Here is a 15455-nt window from a genome sequence, read left to right as displayed (position 1 = left end):
CAAGGAAGGGAGGGGAGGGAGGGGAGAAGCAGGAAGCAGAGGTGGAAGGAATTGGGTAGTTCGTGGGGAAGGTCAGGAGGGGACAAGGAGAAGGGATCTCCTTTTCATCCAAGTGGGGTCATCTGGGGAAAGAGGATGTTGGAGAGTCCGAGAGATGGCCAGTCACCTCACCCCCGCCCCTGTCAGATTAGAAACGAGGGCCAGGGAACGTTCCACATACGTTCTCGTCCCCACATGCAAACCACTGGATTAGCCACTGTCCCTGCCGCCAGGGATGTAGAGAGAAAAGATAGAGCTCATCAAAGGGTGCTGGAACCCGGAGGACTCAAGCCACCGTTGGGTCCCCTCCTTCTTTCCCTTGGCAAAAGCCTGAACAACGTTCAGAGTCTGTGCCCCACTGTCTCTGCCCCGCGTTCCCCTCTTCCCAGCAGCTGCCGTGCAGCCCAGCGCCACAGTCCCTTAGGCACCCCTGCTTTGCTGGTTACTCTGGGACAGGGACCAGACTGAAAGCTTGGAGTCCGGGCTGAGTCAGCACCGCCCGTGGGAGACGTTGCTTCCTGGAAGTCTTGCTTCGAAGCTCCTGCCTGGCCAAGCCCTTGGTAGGGAGAAAGAGGCGCCGTGCCCGGAGGCTGGCAGGTGACCTTGGTGTTCAAGATACGTCTCGCCACAGAGAGAATCTTGGGGCCGAAATTCCCTTAGTCCTGCTTGAAGGCTGACTCCAGCGTTCTTCAGGCTGTCCCCAGGACTCTCCACACGCTCTGATTCAGAAAATCGCATTTTCCAGACCTCACGCGAGATTTTGGGGCCGAGACAGAGGCTCTGATTCCTGCACCGTCTAGTTAACTTCTCCTGAAAATACACACAAAATATACTTTCTAAGCCCCGGGTGTCTATTTGCCAAAGACATGGCCTTTTTCGCCCGGGTTGGTTAGAATGCACACGAGATGCACCACAGGGTCCCAAGGCAATATCCTCTGTCGATTAAAAACAAAAAGGACAGGGGCGCCTGGGTGGCTCAGTCGGTTGAGCGTCCGACTTCGGTTCAGGTCATGACCTCGCGGTTCGTGGGTTCGAGCCCCGCGTCGGGCTCTGTGCCGACAGCTCAGGGCCTGGAGCCTGCTTCCGATGCTGTGTTTCCCCCCCCCCCACGCCCGTCCTCCCCTGCTCACACTCTGTCTCTCTCTCAAAAATAAATAAAGCTTAAAAAAAAAAAAAAGGATAGCATTCCATCAGCAGAAATCTGCAGACCTCTCCGGTGGCCAAGCTCCCGCTCTGTCCCCCAGGGGCTGCCGTGAGGAGTCTAAGCCACCCCTGTCCTCCTCACTGCCTTGCGTGTTTTGACTCCCTCCCCCACCTCTTCCCCGCCCCCCCCCCCCCCCCCCCGTGCAGGGTGAAGGGTCATTTTGACGACCCTCCCTCCCCTCCCTCCCCTCCGCCAAGAATGGGGAGGGAGGGCTTGGGAGCCCAGCAAGAAAGGAGCTAATGGCCCTTAGGCACATTTTCCAGCTGTCACACCTGCCAACATGGGAACTCACACTCACGCACACACACTTGGCAATAAATTGGTTCAGGCTTCCTTGTTCCATCTGTCCCACGCCTAAAGCAGTGGTACCGAGAATTTCCATCAACAAACTGTGGTTCCCGGTTGGTGCCCCTCCTCCCTCCCTGCTTGCGGCCCTTCCCCGAACTGATTGATGGTTGACACCTACCGCCTACCGGTGACGGTGGGCAGGGGCTGATGACACAAAGACACGGTCTTGGGGGAGAAAAGGTACGTAAATATTACTCAGATGCGAGGCTGCGACACAGTGTTGCGACATGGTACGACATGGTACGCGGCAGACTAGTGGCCACAGGCCAGATCTACCCCGTGGGCATGTTTCGTTAAGCTTAGCAACACATTTTAAAAATTGAGGGGCGCCTGGGTGGCGCAGTCGGTTAAGCGGCCGACTTCAGCTCAGGTCACGATCCCGCGGTCCGTGAGTTCGAGCCCCGCGTCGGGCTCTGTGCTGACCGCTCGGAACCTGGTCCCAATTCTGTGTCTCCCTCTCTCTCTGACCCTCCCCTGTTCATGCTCGGTCTCTCCCTGTCTCAAAAAAATAAGTAAAAAAAACGTTAAAAAAAAATTTAAAAATTGGGAGACGGGCGCCTGAGTGGTTCAGCTGGTTAAGCGTCTGACTTCGGGTCAGGTCACCATCTCACGGCTCATGGGTTTGAGCCCCGCAGTCGGGCTCTGTGCTGACAGCTCAGAGCCTGGAGCCTGCTTCACATTCTGTGTCTCCCTCTCTCTCTTACCCTCCCCTGCTCACGTTCTGTCTGTCTCTCTCTCTCAAAAAAAACATTTAAAAAAAACTTTTTTTTTTGGCTGGGAGAGTTCACGTAAAAATGAGTACTTCTGCCTTTCTTTTTGAAATGACAGATTTGGCGACAATCGGAAAGAGGTGATAAACCACTGTCCCCTCTGGATGGGACACACCCTCTAGGTCTGTGGCAGGCCACAGCTCGCCTCCCCACCTCTCCACCCCACCCCCTTCCCTCTTGACTTCAACCGGGCTCTCGCTTCATTCATTCGTGCCTTCCTGCCACAATGGTGCAGGTGTTCGAATCTGGGACCCTTCAAATGAAAAGCCATCAGAGGAACCGTCACTTCTGCTCGAAGACGTCAGACGGGTTAACCCCGGAACTGATTTTAAGGAGTTGGTTGATTCGATGCCCGGTGTATCGCAAGCTGCAGCTCATCGCGAGCTGCAGAAGGGAAGGACGGCGGTGGGCCGCCTCCTCCCCACGACCCCCGGCGCACAGCGGAGTGCCTGGGACCCGGCCCGGCTCAGGACACGCTTGCAAAATGTGTTGAATGAATGGAGACTCTAGAAGCACCCGGTGGGAAAGGGAATTCCGAGCAGAGGGAGGTGTGGGCACAAAGGCACGGCAGTAAATAGTGTACAGGGAAGCTCAAGTGTGAGGTGGGTGGGATCACGTAGGGGTGGGAGCACCTGGCAGGAGCTGAGGTGGGAAAAATAGACTCCAGGGGGAACCTGAAGCGCTTTTTATGAGGCCACGTCATGACGGTAACCACGGACCCCGAGAAGTGATTGAAGGATCACAATTCTTGTTTCGGAGAGAAGTCTGGCAAGGCGCGAGATGTGAAGTGAGCTCCAGAGGGAAGACAGGAACAGCAAATAGAATTCAATTCAATGCCCCACTTCCTCATTCTGAGGCCCCTGCAAGGCCACCGGGGGATCTATTTTGAGAAAATGGTGCCCCCTGCCGACTGAGTCTAGGCTTGCAGCTCCTCTGGGCCAAAGGGGAAATTACAAAACGTTTGGGCCTCGGGGCGCCTGGGTGGCTCAGTCGGTTAAGCGGCCGGCCTCGGCCCGGGGCGTGATCTCGCGGTTCGTGAGTTCGAGCCCCGCGTCGAGCTCTGTGCTGATCTCGCGGTTCGTGAGTTCGAGCCCCGCGTCGGGCTCTGTGCTGATGCCTCGGAACCTGGAGCCTGCTTCGGAATTGGTGTTTCTTTCTCTCTCTCTCTCTCTCTCTCTCTCTCTCTCTCTGCCCTTCCCCTGCTCATGCTCTCTCTCTGCCTCTAAAAATTAAGAGGAAAATTTAAAAATAAATAAAATGTTAGGCTTCCTGAACGGAAGTACACAGGATTGCAAGGGGTGATGTATCTAAGAGAAGAAGAGCCCACGAGAACATGTGTACTCAGGACTAATGCCACAATCTTGTCGGATAAATACACAACACTGGCTAACTTGAATCTCAGATAAAAAACACATAGAAGTATGCCTCAAATATCACACAAGTAATTTTTAATAGTAGTATGGATGAGACCTACTTAAACTAAAAAAATTACCTGTTGCTTATTTGCAATTCAAATTCAGCTGGGCATCCTGTGGGTTTTTTTTTTTTTTTTTTTTAATGTTTACTTATTTTTGAGACAGAGAGAGACAGAGTATGAGCAGGGGAGGAGCAGAGAGAGAGGGAGACACAGAATCCGAAGCAGGCTCCAGGCTCTGAGCTGTCAGTACAGAGCCCAATGGCGGGGCTTGAACTCATGAACCGTGAGATCATGACCTGAGCCGAAGTCTGATGGGGGCTGGAACTCCTGAGGCTGAAGTCGACTGAGCCACCCAGGCGCCCCCATCCCGTGATTTTATTTGCTGAAGCTGACAGTCCCAGATAAAGGGCGCGGGAGGGGCCAGGAGAAAATCGGAAACGAACTTGGGTGGGTTACTCTCCTGGCGTATCTCTGCAACCTCCACTCCACGCCACCTCCGAGAAGAGCTGGAGTTTTGCGGTGATGCCTGCCCAGTTACACCGCTCTCTTTGGGAAAACCGTCTGTTGGGAAACCGTTTTTCGTGAAACGAGCCCCCTGATTACGGTGGATCCTATGTACGAACCCCTTTGAGAATCTGAAGAGAGCTGCGGGCTCGTTACAGAAAAGTGAACCCACTGGCTTGACTTGTGTGTGAGCACTGGTGTCATTATGCGTGCGCGCCCGCGCGCGCCCGCGCACACACACACACACGCACACTTTTATATACAATTTCAGGAAGTCCCAAACTTTCGCATGGGTGACACTTTCCTTCTAGAGCTGTGGTCTCTCAGTGTGGTAGTTCTAGATCCCGAGTAGGAGGAAACGGTGTCCACCCCGAACCTAACTAAGACGCAGTGCTTTTGCTAGCTCTGGCCACCCACATACCATGACAACACACAGAAGTGGGCAGGAAGAAACATTCCGTCCCTCCCCTCCGCGCAGGCCTTGAACCTCTTCCCTCCTCCACCTCTCCTGGAAAGAACAGGGAATCCGGCATACTTGGACAGTGAACCCACCAGCCGTTGAGGACTGGCGCCTCAGCCGAGTGGAAGGCACTGAATGAGATCACTTCCTATTCCAAGACCCTCTCTGTTCCCCCTCCCACCCTCTTGCTGCGGCAGGCATAGCCTACCGGTTCCCAGCGTAAGGACTATGCCTGTCAGAAGTTGGCCTTCATCCGTAGGTGAAAACCTTCCAGAGTAAAACTCCGGGCGCTCTGGTCAAAGCCATGGCCGGAACATTTGGGGAGTGGATCTTGGAGCAGGATGCCGAGTCTCTCTCTTACAGCCCTTCCCGGAAAGCTCCCTGACCCCCGCAGCCTGCTCCCCTCCTAAAAATTTCGGGAGTTAAAACGTCTTGTAATCAGCCATAATGGTTGATACTCGTTTTGTTTTTTTAATGTCCTCACTTGAAAAAAAATATGGAAACACCTCTGTCAGCACCCCCCCCCCCCCGCCCCCAAATCATTTGCAGTTCGGCTGGACCAGGATATCCAAACAGCCGGGAACCACTGGCTTCGCTTGCTGACCCGACCCGCGGGGAGTACAGGCTCGCTTCTGGGCCCCGTCTTCCCGCGGTCGTGGGTCTTCCGGTTGACGCGCCTGGGTGGGTTCCTGGTTCCCTATTCCAAATGTGGGGAGACTTGCCCTGCCCTAGCTTCTCCCCAGGAGTGTTGTCAGGGCAAATTTTGAGGAACTACAGAGCTTGGGGAAAGGAGTCCAATAAATCTATGAGATCGCGGCTCCTAAAGACAGCTGGCGTGTTCCCAGCGGGAGGGGTTGAACGATCGTGGAGAGACCCACGATGACACTTCTCTGCCACGGCATGTGGAGAAAGCGACCAGCACGCCACCGACTCATAAAACGCACAAACTGTCCCGCTGACCGGCGGGAGCGGACAGCAGAGGCAGCGGGCCTCCTGAGGGGCTTGGCTTCTCCCTATCTGAGGGCATAGGTCTAAGACACGACTAGGGCCTGGGGGACTTGAGTTCTAGTTCTCTCTCTCTCGGGCACATACCCAAGGACCTACCACGGGTCATCCGGCCTTCCCTAATCTGCTTTTCCATCTCTGTAAGGGACAGGTGCTTGCTCGGTCCTCTTCGGAAGGGTGTGCGGGGCTGTGGGAAAACACACTACCCGTTCCTCAGTGCCTCGCCTGAAAAGATTGCCCGTTCTTGTCCCTTTCAAAACAACATAGAATCCTCCTCTTAATGTTTACTTCCGGAATAGCCTGCCCTAGGTTTTTACCCCCAGTCGCACGGGTGGGTCGCTCCCCTCGCACTAGGCTACGAGGCGTCCAGGAAGGAGACAAGCCGCTTTTGCCACCAGCCTGAGCATAAACAGCCGAGGAGGTCGACCTGATGGCTTGACCAAAATAGGCCTAAGTACAGCATACCCCAAACGAAAAACACAGTGTTTGGGGAAACGTGTGTGCGGGCTCCCCCCCTTCTGCACATAGCTGAGAATTAACTGCAGATGAAAGCCCTTTGATCTGTAGCAACCTGAGGCATCAGGCCGCCCAGGGTTAGCGATCAACACTACTTTTGTCGGAACTTGTCTGGTATTTCACAGTCTCAGCCCTAACAGAATGTTGCCGACTTCGGTCTAACTTGGCGTGCTTGGCTCCCGCGATCCTGTAGGTAAGGATGCCCCGCCCAAAACACAATGGCAACTTACGCCACACCTTCACCTCTGTCCCATTTGAGCGGTCACTGCTCCCACTTGGACTGAAGGCAGGAGGATGGCGGGGTCAGGGCGGCGGGGGGGGGCGGGGGGGGGGAGGCAGGGATTTTAAAACCCCAGTTCCCGCTTGGCTCCGTTCCCCCCTCCTTTCATCTTCCCACACTCGGGCTCAAGCCTCACCTTGCCCAGACACTTCGTTGTTAGCTCTGCGCGTCTGAGACGCAGTGATTTGTTTACCTGTCTCCCTAGTAGGCTGTGAACCCCCCCCAGAGGGTAAGTACTGGTCCTCCTCAGCTTCCTGGAGGTGGAGGGGATTGGTCCGAGGGTTGGAACAACAGGCCCACATGTAGATCGCCTACAGGTTCCCGGCCCCGGTCACATACATGCTCTAGCCACCTATCCGATCCACAGAAGACAGTCTGAAAGAACCATCAGTCCAAGGAGCTAACTGATGCAAACTTTGGGATGGGGGGGAAAAAAAGAGAGAGGGAGAAGGGGTGGAGAAGGAAGGAAGTTCAGTCAGATGTACTTAAAACCTCTTCTCTCAAGGAGGAGTTCAGAATGAGAGGGGGCCTTTGGGGGCAGAACTGCAGCGACACCAGGGCCCCTAGAGAGCGACAGGAGCGCAAGCGAGGCTGGCTTGAAAGGCTGGGTAGGGGTGGCGAGGCAGCCGCTCAGGAAGGCGGCTGGGCTCCCATCTGGAGAGCCAAGGGGCTGGGGCTGCTGAACAGATGGAGTGAAAGTTGCAGCTGGTGGAAATGCACTTTCATGTGTAAAGTTCGGCCCGTGGAGGATTGCGGTTTCCAACTCTGAAGGCAGCAGTGGGCAGGTGGCTCTGCTCCACGCTCCGCCTTCTCCCCCCGCCCCCCCCCCCCCCCCGCCACTGCCACCCAGGAAACTTGACAGAGGCTCTGTGCCAGGCCCCAGCCACCATGCCTTCCGCCAGCATCCCTTTCAACAGGCAGGAGCTGGCATGGGGACACCTTGGCACAGCCTCGGCGGCAGGAGGACCGCAATGCTTTAGCAGCTGACGGGGACAGGGGAATAGGATTAATCCGGCCTCCCCAGGAGGAGACCAGGTGGACCGAGAACAGACGCAGAGACGGAGGGAGGGAAGCGACCTTCCCAAGCTGTTCATGATACATACGCTGGGTCTCCACTCGGGGCTCGCGCGAGCTCTGGCCGAAGGGGAGGCCGCGGGGAAACGTGAAACCGCGGCAGCCGCTGTGGCTCTGGACTCATTTCCCTCCCCCCCCCGACTTCAAGAGAGGTTTCTTGAGGAAAGAAGAGATCTGGAGTTCTTAAAGACAGATTTGCCCAGCAGAGCTTGAGGAGAGGAAGTGATTTTCATATTCTCTGGCTCTAACGGCCAGCCCCCCCGTCCTGGCGTGTTTGGACCGTCACCTGTGGGAGCGGAGACCACAATCACAACTGCAAACCTATTAAAGTTCCTCCCGGCAAGGCTTGGGCGCTTGGGGGAATTAGCCACCCAACCAGGGCACCTACAGCCGGCAGGAAGCCTGGGCAAAGAGCGTCAGCTCTCGTCTCTGCCCTGGGCTGTGCTCCCGGTCAGCCAGAACAGAAACTGCCAACTCTGTCCTGTTAAAATCCAAGGGCTTCTTTCAGAATATGTGATTTTTGCTTCCTTTTCTTAAAAAAAACAAACAAAAAACAAGACAAAACCAAAAAACCCCAAACAGACTGGAACCCAGTCCCAGTCTTTTTTCCCTATTGTGTCCATTTGCCCAAGAGATGTCCGTATCTGAGATAATAACTTAAATATGCTTGAAGTGAAGGTAGCCTCTCTGTTCCTAGTGGGACGTCTTCTTGGCTCCTTTCCCAAACTTGGCATCGAGACCGAGACCTAAGGAAAGGGAAAAGATGGGCTTAGCTTTATGAGGAGAAATGCAACCTACCAATGATTTTGAGAGTAGGGGGAGGGGAGGGGACGGTCAGCCTTAGTCCCCCCCCAACACTGGGAGCTTTAAATAAAACTAACGTGCAAACACCGGTTTTAGTGGACTCCCTCGGAGGGGAAAAAAAAAAAATCACCAAGATACAGGTAATTACATATATAGAATAAAATACGGTACAACGAAAAGAAAAGAACGTCAAGACTTCTTAGCTAGTTCTCTCAGCGCATCCACGGCAGCACCAATCAGTAGGGAGTAAGTATAATGAGTTTATCCTATTCGGTGCGTGGGAAACTTAAGTCACCAGAGGAACATCACTAAAATGAAACGTACGTTAGGAAGGGTGGATTAGGTGCGATGCTTCCTTTCCTCTTTTTTTTTTTTTTTTCCTTTCCTCTTTTAAAAACGTCTTCTCTAAAATAACGACATAAATTTCATGAGTATAACGTTTCAGGGGGGAAGAAAGTATCCCAAGCGCTGTCACCCTCCGTGTGCCCAGCGAGGCCAGCTCTGCCGGCAACTTACCCAAGAACACGAGCACGGTGCCCACCCACTGCAGGGGGCTGATGGGGTTGGCAAAGAGGATCACAGAGGCCAAAATGGTGAAGAACTTGCGAGTTGTCGTGATGATGGAGCAGGTCAGGGGGCCAAAATACACCACCGTCATGAAGATGAAACTCTAGAGAGACGGAGAACGTGGGGGTCGGCCTGGCTCTCGGGGACCCGCCACCAGGTCTAAGGTCTGCGAGGGGCCGTCGGGGCTCGCTCAGCCCACCCTCTTCCCCCCAAGCCGGGTCAGTCTCTCTCAGGGAAGCCACGCCACCCCGTGGTGATGCGCTCACCTGCCCCAGGGCGCTGGTCAGACCAAAGAGCAGGATGTTGTAGATGATGGTAGGGTATCTTTCGGCAAAGCTCAAGAACTCCCAGAGCTCGCCAGTGAACAGGATTCCTAGGGAAAGACGTCTGGGGGTGAGTGGCGCACGTCCCATGCCTGTAACGGTGCGCGTGCCTGCGCACAACCCACTGGAGTACCCCACAGGAGAATGCGCGGAAGGAGTCCGTACTGTCCCGTCAGGCAGCCTCCTAGTCTTCCGATTAGAGAAACTAACTAAAGACTCTTCCGAGAGACGCTTGGGAATCGATTCGTCGCTTCTGCCAAAGCCACTGGAATCAGGGATCCTCGCGTGTTGGGGAGATACTGCCCCACGCATCGCCAGCTCAGTGGAGCCCCGAGCGCTGGTCACCTCCAGCCATCGGCAGCCTCCTCCGTGAAGCCCACCGGGCTGTACAAAAAATACTTCCCGCGTGTGTCCGGATTTGAAAAACAGGTTAGGAAGCGCTGATTTAAAAGCAAATGCGTCCACATTCGAACTATACTCGGTACACGTCAAATACCAACATCTCATCTCTCTCCCTGGGTTCCCAAGGCACCCCCGTGACCCAGCCTTGACTGTGCAATGAGTAGCAAGCACAGCCTGCTGGGAAGCTTTCTCCAGGAAGGTTTCTCGGGGGGCTGGACAGAAGGGCCCCTTTGAGCCAAGAAAGGCCCTTGGCCTGGGCAAAGTTAGCAACTGGCCTCTGCGCTGGGGGTCAACTGGCGGAGGGTGGTCTGGCCTCTGGTGACACAACGGAAAGAACAGCAAAACTGCTCCTTACCAGCTCCCAGCAGCAATGTCGACCAAAGGTTGATGTTCAACATCATGTGGTTGGAACCCGTTTGGTAGTGAGCCCGCATGTGGTCCTGGGAAACGCCTGTCAGTCCGTCCAGGGTCAGAGACAGTAACTGGAAAAGAGAGGGAGGGTGCAGCCGGCAGTGAGGCCACCAGGCCGCACTGCCACCCCCCGTCCCAGGACACGGTACTCTCAGTTTTCTGAGACCTCCTCACAAAGCCGCTGCCTTAGGACAGAGTCCCTCAGAACAAAATGCTGCCGAGCGGTCACGGGTGGGCGGTCAGGAGAGATCACGATAGCTCACTCCCCCCGCCCCCCAGACACTAGAACGACAGCCTATCTGAGCCCCAACAGTCATAACGTAATCAGAGTAGGACGGGACGCCTCCCACTTCCCAACACAACGCCATGAAGCTTCGTGTGCAGGGGCCAGAGGAACACATTGTGATGATGCGTGTATTTTGTTATAGCAAGGACAGGGAATCTAGTCCTGGCGTGTTGGCCTCCCGGCTTGGAGCAGTGCTCTGGACTGGCTTCTGCGGTCACACTGCCCAGACTGGAACCCCGGGCAAAGTTAGCCATGAACTCTGGCCACTTAATAGCTGTGTGACCACGGCAATGGACTTAACCTCTCTGTGTCTCACTTCCTTCGTATGGAAAACGAAGAGAACACCACGTACGTTGTAAGGTTATCGTTGTAAAAAGTAACCAACGAATAGGTAAGCCACTGGGGGCAATGCCTAATACACAGCAAGCAACAGTTACTGTACTTTTCTTTTAAACTCTGGCTTCCAGGTTTCTCAGAAAAGCTACAGTGAGAGACACACTATTCCTTCCCTGTTTGCTCTGGCCTCACACCAGTGTTTAAATGCAGGCCTTGGAGTCGTCCCCTCCCCGGGAGGGCTGAGCTGTAGTTAAATATTTCAGGCCTCCTGCTACGGCCTTCGCAGAGCCAGGGGCCACACAGCAAGAGGCAAAGACCAGAAGTGGGGGGCATACGGAGCACCATGATCTCTCTCAAGACATATAACCCCAGGTGGGGATGCTCCTTGGTTGTGATTACTGGAAAAGGCTGCCTTTCCCACGAGGACCACGTACCAGAAGCAGCTCTCCGTAGCCAACTGTGTGGTCTTCTATCCCAACTACTTTCTTGGGTTTGTACATGAAAAGGGCCACTCCAGCCACAATTAGCAACACACACAGGTACTTGGCCATTGGGTACTTCTTCTTCAAGAGGGTAACTCCAAGGAGCATGACTACAGGGAAGAAAGAGTGGAAAATTCCGGTACCCACAGGCACTGATGAGCCCACCACTCTTCTCTGGAGGGCCAAGAAAAGACTCATGGGAGAAAACAATGTCTGAGAAGGAAGGCCTATAGACAGTAAGAGGAAGGTGTGCAAGGCTGGCTCCCAGATAGAGATGATTGGGCAACAGGGTGAACAAAGGGTATAAGGCAGCGAAAAGGGAGAGAACAAAGGTGAAAGGTCCAAGAAGGAACAAGGCAAGGGTGGGGATAAGGGAAAAGAGTGAGAGATTTAGAGAAAGAAATTGACGATCAAAATGGGATTGAGAGGGGGCGCGTGGGTGGCTCAGTCGGTTGAGCATCCAACTCTTGCTTTTGGCTTGGGTCATGACCAGGGTTGTGGGATCGAGCCCTGAGTCGGGCTCCACCCTGAGCATGAAATAGGATTTCAACAAATCCTATTTCAACAAAATAGGATTTAAATTTTTTTTAACGTTTTTTAATTTTTTTTTTAATTTTGAGACAGAGAGAGACAGAGCATGAACGGGGGAGGGTCAGAGAGAGAGGGAGACACAGAATCGGAAACAGGCTCCAGGCTCCGAGCTGTCAGCACAGAGCCCGACGCGGGGCTCGAACTCACGGACCGCGAGATCATGACCTGAGCCGAAGTCGGACGTTTAACCGACTGAGCCGCCCAGGCGCCCCCAAAATAGGATTTAGAGTGTCTAATGACCACGTAAACACACGGGACGCCAAAATGACTGGCACGAGAAGCAGACTAGGTCAGCCTCTAGCTCATGCACCCCCAACACCACAGGAAGTGATACGGATGACAGGATGGCAGCAGGAAGGGACGGAGGGGCGACTCTCAAGATAGCGGAGATGGGATGACGAATCCGAAGGAATACACAGCTCTAGCAGAGGAGTAGAGGGCTTCCGACAGGAAGAGTGAGGACGGTAGATGGGGACCATCTTCTGCTGCTTACCTGGGATTGGCTTGCAGGATTTACCAAGGACCTGAAATTAAATTCAGCAAATAATATCTGAGCCATCGGTGACGTGCCAGGCCCCGTGCCACGTCAGGATGAGTAACTGTGGGGCCTACAGCAGAAACCGCAGCCTGTCATGGCCAACCCACCACCGCTAAACCTCAGCTCTCTAGTTCTTTGCCCTCTGCATTTCTCCAACCCATTCTCCTTTTATTTAAGCCACGGGCCCGAGCGAAGGAGCCTTCGTTCTTTTCCAACTACTGCTGAGCCGACCCTCCTCCCACCCTGAGGTTTCACCTGAGTCGGATAGTTGACAAACTGTAGTGCTGAGTTGCTGGAGACCATGGCACCCAGATAGGAGACCGAGCAGGCAGCATAGAGCCAGCTCCGAGTGCGATCCACCCTCGCAGTGTCAAAACACTGGATCACTGGGAGAAGACAAAAAAAACATGTTAAGAGAAACCTGGTGGGCCCAGGATGGACTACTGAGCAAAAGTCGGAAGCCACATGAAAGGAACCTGTCAAATAAGACGAGCAGCACAAGGTATTTCTGTCCTCTTAGCCTGGGAAGTCTCTGAAGATTACGCTCCCCAGTCTCACCTACGCCTAACCCAAGACCACATGCAGGGCAGGGATGGGGGCTCATTCAGTTCAAGGGACTAGTTAGCCCTGATGCAGCCCCCAGGGAACAAAGAGAGAAGCTCAAAACATGTTTGAAGCTGATGCATAAAGGAAAATCAAAGGGAAACAGAAAAGAAAAAAAAGTAAGGATTCTCCGCGGGGATCTGGAACACAGAAGGCCAATTCTCTGCACGTTTCTGACTCAGAAGTTGGTCTGATTTGAGGAAACAGGGTTGTACCCCGTTCCAAAGCCATTCGTTTGGTACACTGAACAGAGAGGCTGCGAAAGTGCTAAAGAGGGTGGAGGTCTTGGGAGCCAGGTGGGTAGGGAGAGAGCGCGCAACGCATTACTATACAGGTACTCACAGATCTTGGCAAACACAGCATTGATCACACATTGGATGAAGACCAGGGTTAAGGCAAAAGTGAATGTCTCCGGTTTGGCTCCCTCCCCATACTTTCCTCTTGTTCTAAGAACGAAAAGGGGGGGGGGGGCGGGGAAGGAGAGGAATTAGTGTGTTTCCCTCAGGGTCATCTAGTATGTCCGGAACCATGAAAAGCTTTAAAATGATCTTGCTTCTCTGAACAAAGGGGCAGTTTGGTAAGGATCACTGGCCTCATTCGCAAGAGGGGCTGATTTTAATGGATCTAGAAACCAGACATCCCGGCCTGCGAATCCCGTAGACTAGGGGATGGAGCTACAGGAAACGTGGCACATCAGACGGTGAAACGAGGTACCCCACGCAGCGGATGAAGGGGTACGGGCTACAGCAGCAGAGCCCAGGGCAAAAGAACCCGCGGTCTGCAAACATCTGGAAGGACCAAAGAGGAGCCGGCGGCACAGGCACGCAAACCTGTGTGGGGGTAGAACTCTCAGCCTGTAAAACGCAGGCCTTTCAGATCCAAAAGGAAGAAAAACAAGGGAAGAAAACTAACCAGGTCCCGAGAATTCGGAGACCAACTTTCGCGTTTTGGAAACCTGAGCAGGCACAGCGGCGGCCGCCAAGGGGTCGGGGTGCTGGGAGGGCGGGCACGAGGGGACACCCTGCTCAGGGGCGGGAGGCCCGCGAACGCGGCCCCAGGGGCGAGACAGGGGGTCAAGCATGCGCTCCGGCCCCGGGGATCTGCTCACATCTTCTCCTGCAGGATCCCATAGTAGAAATAGCAGACAAAGACGCCGAGGAAGCAGAGCGGCAGGCGCAGCCGGTCGGGCACCAGGGAGCTGCTAGCGGCCATGAGACGCCCGGACGACCCGACCGGAGACCCGCTCACAGCCGGCAGCGGCAGCGGCGGCGACGGGGACAGCTCCAGCCGGACATCGCCGACCGGCGGCAGGGGCCTCATAGGAGCTGCATGCGACCGCTGCTCAGCAGGCCCCAGCAGCCACCGCCAGAGGTGCCAGTTCAGGGCCTCCGAGGGGGAAACGCCTCGGGACCCGGAAACCGCTCCCAAGGAAAGGAGATCTACCCTGAAACCTTGGCTTCGACCCTGGTGGCCAAGAGAGCCAGCCGCCCCGAAGTTAATTCCTCGCCCTCGAGCTCTTCCGATCAGGCAAGTCCGAGGACAGCTGCGACCCGGAGCTCGACGGGATGGCCTACGAGCTAGGCGGGCGGGGAGTGATGACGTATGAGGATGTGGAGGTCAGCAATTGGCTACGCTGTGCGAAGACAGACAGGTGAGTGGGAAGGAGGTTGCGGCCAGCTGGGCAAATCCCCCCGTCTCTTTCCCAGTCAGCGGTCAGGCTTCCGCTGGGTCCTAACGCCAGGAAAGTCTCAGTGGAACCTCAGCGCCCCCTAGCTGCTGCCACGCGTCAGCGCTTCGCCCTCTGCCCGAAGACCAGGCGTTTGAGAGCGGTCCTCCTTCCAGAGCACATCCGTAGGCTTCCAAGGGTTAGGCTAACCTACGCGTGCTGTCTCCGTGCCAAGCGGCAGTTTTCCCGGCCTCAATTAGTATTAGTCACCTTGTCGCCTCTCGGCTGTTCTGAGGATCAAATGGGCCGAGGTTTGTGAAAAGCGTTTCGTAAACCGTGAAGTGCGCTGTGCGAGTTTAAGGCATTATTCGTCCTGACACTTTCTCAACTCTGATCGGATTTCCTCACCTCCTGGAAGTGGAAATGGAAGTGGCTTTTCTCCAGGGTCTTATGCATCCCCAGCAATGGGCCTGCCACCCTCCAGATTCTTTCCCATTAAAGGACCGCCTTTTTGGACCCCTCCCTCACCCAAGTGTTGGGCCTGCATCAAGAGCTAGGGCAAGACCCCAGGACTTTCCCCTACAACCCCCAAGTGCCACTTAATCAATGGACTCTGGGCTGCTATCTGGGTAGAGGCTCCTTCTCTGCTTCTAACAGCTCACTCCTTTGGCACAGCCTCAGGCAAAGGAAGGAAACTCAGGGCAGCACCACACCCATCACTCCGGGCCTGACTCACTAAGGCTTTGGGGGTAGGCCAAACATCTTGGGGGGGGGGGGGGGGGGAGTAAGAGAAAGAAGACAGGGTCTGTCTTCAAACCCCTGTCTCCTT

General features: G+C 54.8%; 1 protein-coding gene across 1 annotated transcript; it reads right to left on the bottom strand.

Annotated features, from left to right (window-relative positions):
* Nucleotides 1-7826: 7826 nt before the first annotated feature.
* On the bottom strand, nt 7827-14433 carry SLC35B1 (solute carrier family 35 member B1). Its single transcript, XM_060646342.3, has 9 exons — nt 14069-14433; nt 13303-13406; nt 12613-12743; nt 12313-12343; nt 11181-11338; nt 10069-10195; nt 9255-9361; nt 8938-9091; nt 7827-8363 (listed from the first exon to the last, which is right to left on the bottom strand). Exons 1-9 carry the CDS (start codon nt 14278-14280, stop codon nt 8311-8313), a joined length of 1077 nt encoding a protein of 358 aa, XP_060502325.1. The 5' UTR covers nt 14281-14433; the 3' UTR covers nt 7827-8310.
* Between the last annotated feature and the right edge of the window lie 1022 nt (nt 14434-15455).

This window comes from Panthera onca, chromosome E1, assembly GCF_046562875.1.
Source record: "Panthera onca isolate mPanOnc1 chromosome E1, mPanOnc1 haplotype 2, whole genome shotgun sequence".
Taxonomy (NCBI): domain Eukaryota; kingdom Metazoa; phylum Chordata; class Mammalia; order Carnivora; family Felidae; genus Panthera; species Panthera onca.
This window is presented reverse-complemented; position numbering and strand designations above follow the sequence as displayed.

What these genes read in the sequence shown, in the direction of transcription:
- SLC35B1 (XM_060646342.3), bottom strand. Translation starts at nt 14,280, where the DNA reads ATGAGGCCCCTGCCGCCGGTCGGCGATGTCCGGCTGGAGCTGTCCCCG. An exon ending in TGCTGTGTTTGCCAAGATCT is followed by an intron (nt 12,744 to 13,302) that starts GTGAGTACCTGT and finishes GTCTTCTCCCAG; the next exon opens with TGATCCAGTGTTTTGACACT. An exon ending in ATCCTGCAAGCCAATCCCAG is followed by an intron (nt 11,339 to 12,312) that starts GTAAGCAGCAGA and finishes TCTTCCCTGTAG; the next exon opens with TCATGCTCCTTGGAGTTACC.